The sequence below is a fragment of the Sapajus apella genome, unplaced genomic scaffold (assembly GCF_009761245.1).
Source record: "Sapajus apella isolate SASKATOON/1434 unplaced genomic scaffold, GSC_monkey_1.0 scaffold15, whole genome shotgun sequence".
Taxonomy (NCBI): domain Eukaryota; kingdom Metazoa; phylum Chordata; class Mammalia; order Primates; family Cebidae; genus Sapajus; species Sapajus apella.
Window position 1 is genome coordinate 21,384,538 of NW_022436955.1, and position 14,757 is coordinate 21,399,294.

The following is a 14,757-nucleotide window of genomic DNA, read 5'->3' on the forward strand; positions in this document are numbered from 1 at the left end:
GTAATGATGACTTCTTTTTTCATTAGTTATCATTAGCTTGTATTTCCATATCCTCAGCAGTACACGGACAGTCTATACCATATATTTTAACTCTTTCATGCCATAGACAGAATGCATATTGACTCGAAGTTGGGGAGATTCAAAGTCATATAGTATTTGAAGGCATTGTGATGCAAAATTTAATCGATCTCCAGGCAACCTCAAATTTTGAGTGGTTTGAATTGGGTTAACAGGTTAAAAAATTTAACAACAAAGATGATAGCAATGTAGTTGCAATATGCTGAAACCAAAGCAAAAGAAGCAAGCAAGACACAGGGTAGTGTTTCATCTCATCCTCTGCATCATTTTCATATAAGGGTATTTCCAACGATTATGATACTATTTCCTTATCATTTTCACTTCATTAGTGACCCCCCCACCGCACCAACACACACATAAACACACACATTTCAACAAGGTGAGAGTCTTTGACATGACGCAGGTGGCTGGTGGGTAAATAGTGATCTTGTGCTTTAATGATTATGAGGTACTCTTTTTCAGGGGCATTTACAAAATTTAGGTCTGATGCAAGGTTAAGTGAAATCGTTTTTCCTTTTGAAATGTAATACTTCTTTTAAAGTTTAAAATATTTTTCATAAGTAGATGAAACATATTGGTGAAGATAGTATCAAAGGAAGGCGGGAGAGAGAAGAGGCTGGGTGACGTGGCACGTTTTTGTGGCATTTCTTCACCACTGAATGGAGTGGCACACCTGGTGAGAGTGGTGCCCACCCAGTAGCAATGTGCAAAGAGGGCATGAATGTGATTACGTCTGCACGTGGGTGTTCCTGAAGTCATCACAACTTAGGTCATACCCAGGCTATCCACGGGCCTCCCTCCCTTCTCCTCCCACTCTCTTCTCTCCCCCTAACTTTTTCTCCCCACTTCTTTCCCCGCTTCTTCCCCAAGCCCGTTCCTCATAACCACATGTGCATGCACGCTTTAAAAAAAAAAAACAAAAAACTGACTGTGTACACACCTCTGCAATGTCCTTCCTCCAAAACAGTTTTGCTCCTTTTTGCCATTAGGTCCAAGAAAGTAGATTCTAGAGTAGGTGAAGAAATAAACCTAAACCTGTCAATCAATGATATCCCCACCCATCCATATACTTACAAAATACTTTAAGTACCTTGAAGTGTAATACCAATGTTTATGAGATCAAAAGTGAAAGCCATCTTCTCTCTCCCAATCCTCATCACAAAATTATACAATATTAACTACTGGATAATACTATTCCCAGAAGTTTCGCATTTTGTTTTTTTGTGGGGTTGTTTGTTTTCAGACAGTCTCACTCTGTCACCGAGGCTGGAGTGCAGTGGTGTGATCTCAGCTCACTGCAACCTCTACCTCCCAGGTTCAAATGATTCTAGTGCCTCAGCCTCCTAAGTAGCTGGGATTACAGGTGCTTGTCACCATGCCCAGCTCTCTCCTTTTCTCTCTTTCTCTCTCTCTCTCTCTCTCTCTCTCTGTGTGTGTGTGTGTGTGTATACACACTTTAGTAGAGATGGGGTTTCACCACGTTGGGCAGGCTGGTCTCAAACCCCTGACCTCAAGTGAGCTGCCTGCCTCAGCCTCCCAAAGTCTGAGATTGCAGATGTGAGCCACCACAGCTGGCCTATTCCCAGAGTGGTAAAAATGCACAGTTAAAAGATATTTTTAACAAAGACTTGGCTTTGCAAAATGTTTGGCAGGTTGGCAGGTAAATGAATTTATTTCACCTACTAAATCTTGGATAGTTACCAGTGTAAGCAATGCTTTATTCATTTTAACAGCTGTGTAATATTCCATTGTTTGGATGGGCCATGACTTAATCTAATACGTCTTGCTGAACTTCCCGATACCTCTTTTTGATTCAATAGCCCCAAGTAACTGCTTTGCACACATATATTGCTCCCCATGTTAGGTTGTTATGACACCTTTCCCAAACTAAAATTGCACATTAATCATACTTTCTAATTGTCTCTCCAGATGTAACACCAACCCACCTTCCCATCTTCAGTGTATGGCAATGCCCATACCCATACACCTTGAAAACCCAACACCATATAATGGTTTCATTGGCCCTTTCTTTTGGGAATTCTTTTTGTGTTTCTACCCTGTGTCTACTTCTGGAGAGCAACAGTAAAACGAAAGGGAACCTGTTGGGGGACTCAGAATAGCCATTGAAAAATTTAGCTTCAAACACAAGATCTCCCAGGTACTTACTTCACAGGTCTCACCAGTGTATGTGTTGCATTCCTGAATAAAATAAAACTTTTACAGCACAGTAGTTGCTCCACATATTCCCTTTGATGTACATGCAAGACATCTACATGAGCTACAAAGGATGGAAGCTACAGCCCAGTCCCTGGATAATGAATTTCATAACCATCTCCCAGGAGCCTAATATTCATTCGTGTGTCTCCATGTTAATTACAATGTTTACCATCTCCCAGTGGAGACCACTTATTTAAGGAGAATGGAGCAGGAAGCTGAGAAGGATGGGGGATGACATGTGTAGAGGTGACTGCTTATATCTTGGAAGCAAGTCTTCAGTAGCCTTTGCAAGCCCGGCCCCCCAATAGCTGATGAATTTGCAAGTCTAAATGTACCCTTTTATTTTTTTCTGGATTAAATGATCACATCAATAAAATCCTTGAGTTATTGAATTTCTGAGCTGAGCTATGGGATGTTTTGAAAACTGACGCGCAGCATTAACTACACAAGAATCGGGGACTACCCCTAGATATTCCAGAAGACAGTTTCCTAACCCAAATGAGGCAATATCTGGCTTATGAAGCACATGTTTAAGAAGACAGTGAATTAGCACATGGGAATTTTAGACTGCCCTGAAAAATCCAATACCAAACATAGATTCACTCTATGGCAACCCCACAAAGCAGCAACTGGGGACAGTTCTTACTAAGCTTTAAGTATGTTCTCTGTCTACATGTGCTAGGGTCCAAGAAGGTAGAGGCACTCACTGTGAGAAGCAGATTGGAGGGATGAACAGAGAATGGGCCTCCAGCTGGGCAAATTCAAATCCCAATTCTGGGTGACCTTCAGCAGGTGAATTCCGCTTTCTGGGCCTCTGTTTCTTCTGTAGAATGGAGACAAGGATAGTATCTCTCTCAAAACACTACTAAAAGAATTGATCTCTGACAAGCAGTATATGGTAGCTTTTAATACTTCATTATTTATGATCTTTAGTTAATGCCTTTGGAGAGCTCACAAGCTGCCAGTCTCTACGAGAATCCTTATTAGGCCTGAAATTTTGATTTAGCCAAGGTCTTTTGTTTTCCGCCACTTTCTTATAGCCAAGATTGGTCAAGGACAGCTATGAAGATCCTTTAGCCTCATCCAGGAACATGCAAGACTGAAGAAGTTGCTAGTACCCAATACAGATGTATTTCTACATGAGCCTTTAGCACTTCACCCTGCTAGAAGCCACCATACCTGAGGCATGGGTTGAGTAGGAGCACCACCAACAGGGGACTTGGGGACCCAAATACGTCTGAGTATGAGTTCTGCCAAATATCTATCAAGTTACTTCTCTAATTCGACTTGTCCTCATTCTTCAATGGGAATCCAGTTGTTCTCCCTTCATAGCTACTTTTGAAGAGCATGTGAAAGTAAGCATCTCGTATACCATAAAGTGTGTATTCATAGACAATACTGTGAGCACCTATTATGTGCCAAGCATCATGTTAAGCATCAGAAGCACCATGAACAACAGGTCAGATGAAATAAAATAGAGAACAGAAAATATAGAGAATATTCCATAAAAAATGGAAGAAAATGTGAACAGAGACTAGAGAATGAATAATAGGTTTCAAAGATAGATTAGCTGAAGGGATACTAAATGACAGGATAACAAGGAAAGTCTAATCAGAAGAGGAGATAGTTAAGCTTGGTAAGAAGACAGGAAAGAGCTGGAGCAAGAGTGATCCCAGCAGAAGGAACACACAGGAAAGAAGAGACAGAGCTCACTCTCAGATGACCTTGAAAAATCAAAAGCCTAGAGTTACAGGATGGAACTGGAGAGGGGCCCTCCCATCTCATAGAAGGACCTTCTAGGATTATGATTGCCCTCAAGCTCTTAGTAATCTTCTTGTCCAATTTTTCCTTCTTTCCTTCCTCCTTTCCTTCTTTCATCTTTTTTTGTTGCGACAGAGTCTCACTCCCTTTACTCAGGCTGGGGTACAGTGGCATGATCTCAGCTCTCTGCAACCTCTGCCTCCCAAGGTCAAGCAATTCTCACGCATTAGCCTCCCAAATAGCTGAAGTTACAGGCACTAAACACCATGCCCAGCTAATTTTTGTATTTTTAGTAGAGACGGAGTTTTGCTACGTTGGCCAGGCTGGTCGCCAACTCCTGACCTCAAATGATCCACCTGCCTCGGTCTCCCAAAGTGCTGGGATTACAGGTGTGAGCCACCATGCCCAGCCACAAGTTATTTTCACGCATTATTTTTGTCTGCATTGAGCTCAGTTTCATCAAAACCACTAACGCCTTAGATCCTACATTCCAAAGCTTCACTTTATTTTAATCCTATGCTTTTCATTTCACCTACCCCATTCCACCCTAAAACCTTCCCCAGAAAAGGATGGAGATCTGAAGACTCAAATTGAAAAGCTCTGGAGAGAAGTCAACGCCCTGAAGGAAATACAAGCCCTGCAGACAGGTAAGTCGCTTCATCAGTACCTTGTCCCAAAGGAGATAGGAACATTTCTGGGTCAATTTCCAGGTGACTTTTTTTTTTTTTTTGAGATGGAGTCTCACTTTGTTGCCTAGGCTGGAGCACAGTGGCGTAATCTCAGCTCACTGCAACCTCTGCCTCCCAGGTTCAAGAGATTCTCCTGCCTCAGCCTCCCGAGTAACTAGGATTACAGGCAGGTGCCACTATGCCAGGCTAATTTTTGTAATTTTAGTAGAAATGGGGTTTTACCATGTTGATCAGCTGGTCTTGAACTCTTGGCCCCATGGATCAGCCCACCATGGCTTTCCAAAGTGTTGGCTTTACAGGTGTGAGACACTGCACCCGGCCTTGGGGGACATCTTTTTAAAAGAAACATTGACAAATCAGCAATGGGACCAATAAGAGGGCCCAAACACTGGGAGATGATTGTTTTAGGAAATTAGCTTCATTTACAACCCCACTCTCCTATATATGGGTGGCATAGAAATAAAAATAGTTCAGGAATGCATTTGAAAAGTCGGTCCACACTTATTCCCTAAAGGGTAATGAAATAGAATGAAGCAAGCATGAAATAACTAAAATGATTAACATTTATTGGATGTTAACTAAGTGCCTATCAGGCCTCCAGGACTCACTTGGGCCATACCCAGCATCAGATGCTGGAAGGATGTAGGTTAGAACCTCAGCTTCCCAACAGAGCAGCACCAGTGTTCCTCCCCACAGCTGGAGCGCGCTGGTGCAATCTCAGCTCACTGCAACTTCTGCCTCCTGGGTTCAAGCGATTCCCTTGCCTCAGCCTCCCAAGCAGCTGAGACAGAAGGTGCATGCCACCACACCTCGCTACATGCAACACTGCCCACCAGCTCTTCTCTAAGGGGTGAGAAGTGAGCCATGCTGGGCAGGTTCAGGAACAGCCTTGGTTTACAAGTCTCATTCCCCAAGGAGCTCATATTCTTTGTAGCAATTTCAAAAGCAGAGCGTCGAGGGTCCCCACAGGAGACCTGGCTAGTTATAAGTAACTGCCTTCAGGGAACACTGAAGTTATGGCTTTCCATCAAGTATTTGTAACTCCCAGGCCAGATGCATATTACCAATGTGGGGTCATTTTTACCGTAAGCAATGTTGCCTAGTAACAAGGGTGACATCCTCCCTTTATCAGGTTTCCAGGGGAGCAGAATTAGAAAGTTAAAAGATGGTCAAATGCTTATGCAGAAGGTGAGTTTTGTTCATCCTTTACCCACACCGGCAGGTACCAGCAATTCTTTATAAACACAAATCCATTAATCCTTCAACAATTTCTGTTGACTCCTCCAAGAACTTACGCTATTACGATTATCCTCATTTTACAGATGAGGAAACTGAGGCACAAAGAAGTTAATTTGTTCCAGATGTACACAGCTAGTTAAATGTCAGAGGTGAGACCAAAACCCGGGCACTATGGTTCTGAGGCCTGACTTGTCAATGCTATGGCCTAAAACTATCTTTAAGTTTGGTTTATCCTGAATAATCTAAACAATATTACCAAGGCTCAATTATCTGCTTAAGAAAATCACTGTCTCTCCACATGCCAACGCAGGTTTTTTTTGTTTTTTGTTTGTTTGTTTTTGAGACACAGTCTCACATTATCACCCGGGGTTGGAGTACAGTGGCGTAATCTCGGCTCACTGCAACTTCTGCATCCCAGGTTCAAGCGATTCTCCTGCCTCAGCCTCCCAAGTAGCTGGGATTACAGGCATGCACCACCATACCTGGCTAATTTTTGTACGTATTTTTAGTAGAAACAGGGTTTCACCATGTTGGTCCAGGTGGTCTCAAACTCATGACCCCATGGATCTGCCCACCTCGGCCTTCCAAAGTGTTGGGATTACAGGCGTGAGCCACCGTATCCAGGCTTTTTAAAATAGATGTGAAATACTATCTAGTATCAAAACTCTCAAGGAAATCCAGCACATAATGGAGCTACACAGATTAGCAAGCATGTGTGTATCAGAACAGCATGACGTTTAAGGCCATGTCTTGAAGTACGGCAGACCTGGGTTTGGGTAGCTATAGTCTCACAAGCTGTATAAATTACCTCTAAAAAAAATGCTGAGTTGTTACAAGTAACAACTTCTCTAAGCCTAAATATCCTGACGTGTAAAAATGGGGGTAATAAAATACAACTTCATGGGGTTGTCAAGATCATGTGACTTAATTTACGCAAACTGCTTAGCATGTTGTCTGGCGCATACAAAACTGTTGTCTCATCATTATCATACTTCATCCCACAAATACTTCTTGCTATTTGCCAGGTCCAGCCCTAGCCATAATATACTCAAAATGCAACTTCATTTGTTAAATTTCACATCTTCACAGTCTGTCTCCGAGGCACAAAAGTTCAAAAGAAATGCTACCTTGCTTCAGAAGCCTTGAAGCAGTTCCATGAGGCTAATGAAGACTGCATTTCCAAAGGAGGAATCCTGGTTATCCCCAGGAACTCCGACGAAATCAACGCCCTCAGAGACTATGGTAAGAGGAGCCTGCCAGGTGTCAATGACTTTTGGCTGGGCATCAATGATATGGTCACGGAAGGCAAGTTTGTTGATGTCAATGGAGCTGCCATCTCCTTCCTCAACTGGGACCGTGCACAGCCTGATGGTGGCAAGCGGGAAAACTGTGTCCTGTTCTCCCAGTCAGCTCAAGGCAAGTGGAGTGATGAAGACTGTCGCAGCAGCAAGAGGTACATCTGTGAGTTCAGCATCCCTTCATAGGCTCTTCTCCAATGTGTCCTCCAAGCAAGTTTCGTCCTGACTGACAGGTTGATGATTTGTAAGAATAATAAAAATTTTACTTATTGAAAAATAGCAACACAGGATCAATGTCCATAGCAATATGACAAAGTCAGCCAATTTCACCTACACGTTTTTTTCGGATTTTGTCCTTTCTGGGGTCTAGGGGATCAGAAATAATGATCCAGCCGTGTCCACACAGATAAAAAGGCTTCTGCAAAATGCACTAAAATCTTGCTCTTTCCTAGTCTTTCACACTTGTGTAAACCCAGTCTGTTTTTAAAAACAAACCACAGTAGCCATGCGTCTCATCACTCCAGAAAACCAAGCTTAGGCTACCTGAAAGGTTTTCTCTTGGAAATTGAGTGTATATTTTATTAACAAGAATTCCCTAAATCAGAGATTCTAAGTGCTATATAATCCAAAAACTTATCAGCCTGTTGCTCATTCTGTCCCATGATGGCAATAACACCTTGTTAGCCCATTATCCTTTTGAATTGCTGCATCTCTTGGTGGGACTTGTATTTTATCTGCTCTATCAGAACACAAATCTCTGAAGAGGTTCCGATTTGTTTTTCTTCATGCCTACCCACTTTTTAGAAGTTCAAAACCACAACTTAAAAGAAAATGACAAGGTGCATATCTGATCAATTTTCATTCCCGGCAATGTACTATAACCTGTAACTTAAATGGGTAACCCTAATGCAGAACAAAGAAGCAGATTGCATGTTAAAAGAAAACAGAGAAAAAACAACTTACATTTATTTTGCTTTAGCATCCGTACTCACTCTCACCTTTTATGAGATTGAGAGTGCACTTTTGTTAGTTTCTTTTCTACACTTTTGTATGCTTGTATTTTTTAGCCATCATTTTATATTTAAGTCTGTTATGGGCAACCAATCTTTGGAAGCTGAAAACTGAATTTATAGAACACTATTTTGGAAAACTGCGTACATCTACAAAATTTTTTATTCTGCCAACTGCGATTCTCATTACATTATTTAACTAGATCGTACAAAATAACATCATTGCTTAATATTAAATTACAAAGTTTAGACTTAGTGGGAAAACGGGCTTTTTAGAAGCGAACAATTTTCAATATATTCTGTTCTTCAAATAAGTATTTTTGAAATACTGAATGTGTTTTGTGAACAATATTCTGCTTTGCAAACTGCAACTACACATGCTTGGAATTAAGTTTTAGCTCTTTTCATTGTTCAATAATAAAGCCTGAATTCTGATCAATAGAAAATGTGTTTGAATGTTAATTACAGTTTTTCAGACTATGTTGGTTTATATTAAACTTGGTGAAGTTTGAGGGGGATTTCCCTGGATTTAATAAAACTGGTGATTCGGATATACTCAGAACAATTTTACCTGGCAACGAAGAGGTACAAAACCCTGACTCTACAAAAATTAGCGGGGCATGGTAAGGCTCGCCTATGGTCCCAACTACTCAGGAGACTGAGGTGGCAGGATTTCTTGAACCCAGAAGTTTGAGGCTACAGTGAGCTGAAATTGTGCCACTGTACTCCAGCCTGGATGAGAGACCTTGTCTCAAAACAAAAAAAGAAGCTGCAATTCTATCTGGTTGACCTTGGCCAACTCTAGACTCCAACATAACCATAGTCTTTGTAAAGGTAAGGACCATAATGAAATGGGTGCACACTGGGAAGTAGCGCATTCTCCTCACATTTCAGGTGGTAGATCTTAGATAATTCTCATTTATCTTTTTCAGAACAACTGTAAGAATGAGGCTCTCAATCATTTCATATTACAGAAGGAAAAAAAAAGATACATTGCCCTAAGTGACATGCCAGGAAATCGTGGAACAGAAAGGAGAAGCCCATTCGGACAGGCAATAGGCATAGATTCTAGTGGTTTCTCAATTTCCTTAGTTGAGGTAACACTTTGGAGAAACAGCTGACCTTGAGAAGCGTTCAGCCTAAGACTACTTCACAAAAGGTGTTTTTCCTTCCTGCTTTGCAAGGGCCCAAATAAAGACAAGGACAACCAACGTTACTGAGCATGGTGGCTCAACCCTCTAATTCCAGTGACATTGAGGCTGAAGTGGGAGGATCACTTGAGGCCAGGAGCCCAAGACCAACCTAGGCAACACAGCAAGACACGGTCTCTATGAAAAAAAAATTAAAAACTAGCCAGGTGTGGTGGCACATGCCTATGGTCCCAGCTACTTGGGAGGCTGAGGCAGAGGGATTGCTTGAGCCCAGGAGTTTGAGGCTACAATGAGCTATGATTGTACCACTTCATTCCAGTCTGGACAACAGAATGAGACCCTAGCTCTTAAAAAAAAAAAAAAAAAAAGGACAACCAACATTTGAAGACGATTCATTAGGTAAAACGATCCTTCACAAAGTGCCCTAACAAGTCCAGAAGAATAAGTTAACTCAAAGGAATAGATGAAGGTTAGTGATATCAAGATAAGCGTTAGCCAATATCAAGATCTGTTAGTGAGACAAAGTGCAGATTGTGGGAAACAGCAAAAGTGGAAGGAATGGATTAAGAGATGACCTGGTGTGTTCCTGGGTCTAACTCATGACCTTCACTTTGTTACTTAGCCAATTGAAGGCCACACCCACAAGATTCCCTAACCTACACCTCTCTTTATCTGTTTTGCCTGTTGGGTATTATCTGACAAACAACTGATCTTCAGGCAGGAATGATAAATCATTTTTAACTTTCAGGTCAATTTTTTTTTTTTTTTTGAGGCAGGGCCTTGCTCTGTCACCCAGGCTGGAGTGCAATGGCACAAACACACAAACATGACTCATTGCAGCCTCAACCTCCTGGACTCAAGTAATCCTCTCACCACAGACTCCTAAGTAGCTAGGACCAAAGGCATGTGACACCAAGCCAATTTTTTTATTTTTGTAGAGACATGGGTCTTGCCATGTTGCCCAGGCTGGTCTAGAACTCCTGGGCTCAGACGATCTCGCCTCAGCCTTCCAAAGTTTTGGGATTACAGGCATGAACCAATGCTCCCAGCCTCTGGCCAACTCTTATATCTCCATAAAAGCTGTCTGGACTACAGTGCACAGAAGCATCCTGAAGCCTGGTGGAAAGAATGATATAAGCAATTAGCAATGTCTCCTCCACAAGGTCATGGTCAGAGGAAGTCACCATTGTATCATGTAAGTGTCAGGTGACGTAACTTTGAATGTAACTGACATCTTCTGGAAGACAGGAGGCCAGGAGTTTGAGGTGACAGTGCACTATGGTTGCACCTGTGAATAGCCACTGCACTCTAGCCCACGCAATGTAGTGAAGCTCCATCTCAAAAGATAGTAATAAAATAAGAAATAGAAATATTAAGTGTTTGTTTCCTCAGGTTAGCAAGAACTTCCATAATAGCACCAAAAAAGGACATCTAACAAATGAAGCCCCTAAAATTTAGTCTCTGGGGCATGCAATAAACATCAAATTTCAGCAATCTTGGTATCTTATTTAATCTGATGCAAGAAATTCAAAGGGTATCTACTAACTATAATAGGTAATATGGAGAGACAGAGAAAGCCACGGCATGCGGGAGAACAATACTACCTATGAGGGTCTGTGAAGACATTATTAGTAGCTCTAATTACACATGGCATTAAGCAAATTACTACCTAATGTTTTCCAAACGGACACCCACAAAATAACAAATAGTTCAAATAAAATCCTGCAAAAGAACTGTAAATTGAATACACCATAGTCAAAAACACAGACACACATGCCAGCAAGCAAAACTGCCACTTCTCCCAGTGTGGGTGATGCACGGAGGTATCCACAGCCCACACAGAGCTAATCAGATTATTTTCCAGTGAAAACTGGGAGCAATGAAACATTTTCCCATGGACAGGTTCAACTGAGACAAGGTAAATTTAGGGCTTCTGGCAGAATTCCTGTCTAGATGAATGCAATATACAGAATGAAGGAAAACAAAGATAAGCAGTGATGAGAAATGAGGGGTCAAGGATGGAAGGAGAGGGAAGGGAAAGTAAACAAGAGGGAGAAAAGTCTGTGGGTTCAGGTAGTTCTTAGTTCATCACTTCAATCCCCAAAGGCCCTGGTTCTATTTCTATACATGCTATGAGGTACCCCACAAGTCCTCCAAACCACAGAATACAATTTCTCCTTTTCATTTGAGCTATTTTGAGTTGGCTTATCAGCCAGGATAGGCTAGGTTATGATACATTAACAATCTCAAAACCTGAGTGGCTTGGAACACCAAACGTTTACTGCTGTCCCTCATTTTCATGTTCATTGTGCATTAAAAGGGGGGCTCTTCCCTGCATTGTGCTCCCTCTAGAAATCAGCTGGAGGAGCAACTATGTACAATGCTGTCCTTCTCTACGGCAAAGGAAAAGAGCCCTGGAAAGACTCACAGCAGCCATTATACAACCTGATACAGAAATGGTAAACATTTCCTGAGGGAGACCTACAAGTGCAATTCAGCCATATGTCTGGGAGGTAGAGAGCTGGATATTTGGTGGTGGTCAGCACTGTCTCCCTCAGTTGGGTTTCTGTCACATGCAATCAAAATAATTCTGATTAACACAAGCTATGAAGATAAATGTGACTAGAAAGACCTGCATTCCAACAGAAAGATAAAGTGGGTTCATGTAGTTAAGTAGACAGCAGCAGCAAAGCATCTCATACGTGGTAAATGGAAGCTGAGTCCAAAGCTTCGAAAGCTGGAAGTCAGTTTACTCTGTTTAACTGTACAAACTGGAATTATTCGCAGCTCCAAAGGTAGGTTCTTGCCATCTGTGATAGATTTCTGAGAGAAGTGGGATATGCATTTTTAAGTTGGATGGGAGATGGTACATGCAAATTTTGTCTTATTAAAAACCAATTATTCCAGTTGTCCAATATATTTAAATCTACCCAAGTAGAGTTACCATAGATGATGAAAGACAATTCTGCTAAGATTTACAGCACCCTTTTTCACTCTGAAAGTTTCCCTGTTTGGGTCATTATACTGACATCCTAACTATAGCTCAGACTTTGTTTCAGAGGTTTGATGATCTCGCCCACATCTACGTTTTAAAATTCATCTCCCATTCCTTTCATGAAGGAACCCTATACCTGAGGCAAACTATGCTACTCATGGGAACCTAAATGCACCATTTATTTACACCAGCAGCACTCTGCTCATATTTGTCTTTCCTCTGTCTAGAACTTTCCTCTGTCTAGAACTCCTCATTGTGTTTCTGGTGACTTTGTTCTCGTTAATATTCAGCACAATGGTGACCTTTTCTGCCCTCCCTAAAGACGTATTTCTTCCTCTGTGCATTCATAATACCTTGTATTACTCACAGCCCTTATTGCATTTGTCTAACAATGGACAAGCATTATCATATTATCCTCCCCTACCTTCAAACCTTTCAATGGCTTTCCGAGTTTCTTAGACTAAAAACAAAACTTGGCCTGAAAAGGCTGCAAGGCCTTGCCTTTCTTCCCGCTCTATTCTCTCTTCATTTTATTCCTGTATTGCCACCCTTTGTAGGCACTAATCTCCTCCCGCTACAGATATTTGCGTAGAAACTCTTCCTTCATCTAATTAAAACATGCTCATTCTTCAAACACTGGTTAATCAAGAATTGTGCAGGGAAACTTTCTAAGCTCCTTTAACAGCACTTAAGAACGCAGTTGGCCGGGCGCGGTGGCTCACGCCTGTAATCCCAGCACTTTGGGAGGCTGAGGTGGGTGGATCACGAGGTCAAGAGATCGAGACCATCCTGGTCAACATGGTGAAACCCCGTCTCTACTAAAAATATAAAAATTAGCTGGGCATGGTGGCGCGTGCCTGTAATCCCAGCTACTAAGGAGGCTGAGGCAGGAGAATTGCCTGAACCCAGGAGGCGGAGGTTGCGGTGAGCCGAGATCTCGCCATTGCACAAGAGCCAAACTCCGTCTCAAAAAAAAAAAAAAAAAAGAACGCAGTTAGCGAGTTCCCTGGGCAAGATGGCCAAATAGGAACAGCTCCAGTGAGCAGCTGCCAGTGAGATCGGTGCAGAAGGCAGGTGATTGTCACATTTCCAACTGAGGAACCGGGTTTATCTCACTGGGACTGGATGGAACAGTGGGTACAGCCCAAGGAGTGCAAGCGGAAGCAAGGTGGGTGCCACCGCACCCAGGAACACAACATACTAGCATCTCTGGGAAACATTTAAAACAGCGCCTAGAGGGAAATTTACAGCACTAAATGTCCAAAAGAGAAAGCAGGAAAGATCTAAAATCGACGCCCTAAGGTGACAAGTAAAACAACTAGAGAAGCAAAAACAAATTCAAAAGCCAGCTGAGGACAAGCAATAACTAAGATCAGAGCAGAACTGAAGGAGATAGAGAAAAAAACCCTTCAAAAAAAAAAAAAAAAAAAAAAGGAATCCAAGAGCTGGTTTCTTGAAAAGATCAACAGAACAGACTGCTAGCCAGATTAATGAAGAAAAGAGTGAAGAATCAAATAGATGCAATTAAAAAATGATAAAGGCGATATCACCACCGATCCCATACAAATACAAACTACCATCAAAATACTATCAACACGTCTGTGCAAATAAAACAGAAAATCTAGAAAAAAATGGATAAATTCCTAGACACTTACACCTTCCCAAGACTAAACCATGAAGAAGTCGAATCCCTGAATAGACCAATAACAAGGTCTGAAGTCGAGGCAGCAATTAATACCCTACCAATCAAAGAAAGTCCAGGACCAGACAGTTTCACAGCCAAATTCTACCAACGATACAAAGAAGAGCTTGTACCAGTCCTGCTGAAACTATTCTAAACCACAGAAAAAGAGGGAATCCTCCCTAACTCATTTTAGGAGGCCAACATTGTCCTGATACCAAAACCTGGCAGAGACACAACCAAAAAAGAAAACTTCAGGCCAGTATCTCTGATGAACATCCATGTGAAAATCCTCAATAAAATACTGGCCAACAGAATCCAACAGCACATCAAGAAGCTTATCCATCACGATCAAGTCAGCTTCATCCCTGGGATGCGGGGCTGGTTCAACACATGCAAATCAATAAATGTAATCCATCACATAAACAGAGCCAATGACAAAAACCACATGATCATCTCAATAGAGTCAGAGAAGACATTCAACAAAAATTCAACACCCCTTCATGCTAAATACCCTCAGTAAACTAGATATCAATGAAATGTATCTCTAAATAAGAGCTATTTATGACAAACTCACAGCCAGTATCATACTGAAAGGGCAAAAACTGGAAGGATTCCCTTTGAAAACCAGCACAATA

The 14,757-nt window shown here is 41.8% G+C and overlaps 1 protein-coding gene across 1 annotated transcript in view; it reads left to right on the forward strand.

The window, feature by feature from the left end:
• CLEC3A (C-type lectin domain family 3 member A) overlaps window positions 1-8,738 on the forward strand; it is a 9,439-nt gene extending 701 nt beyond the window's left edge. The window contains exons 2-3 of the mRNA XM_032284519.1: window positions 4,620-4,703; window positions 7,074-8,738. Of these exons, the coding sequence (XP_032140410.1) occupies window positions 4,620-4,703; window positions 7,074-7,468 (479 nt within the window). The 3' untranslated portion in view covers window positions 7,469-8,738. The remainder of the gene's footprint in view (window positions 1-4,619; window positions 4,704-7,073) is intronic.
• Window positions 8,739-14,757: the final 6,019 nt, after the last annotated feature.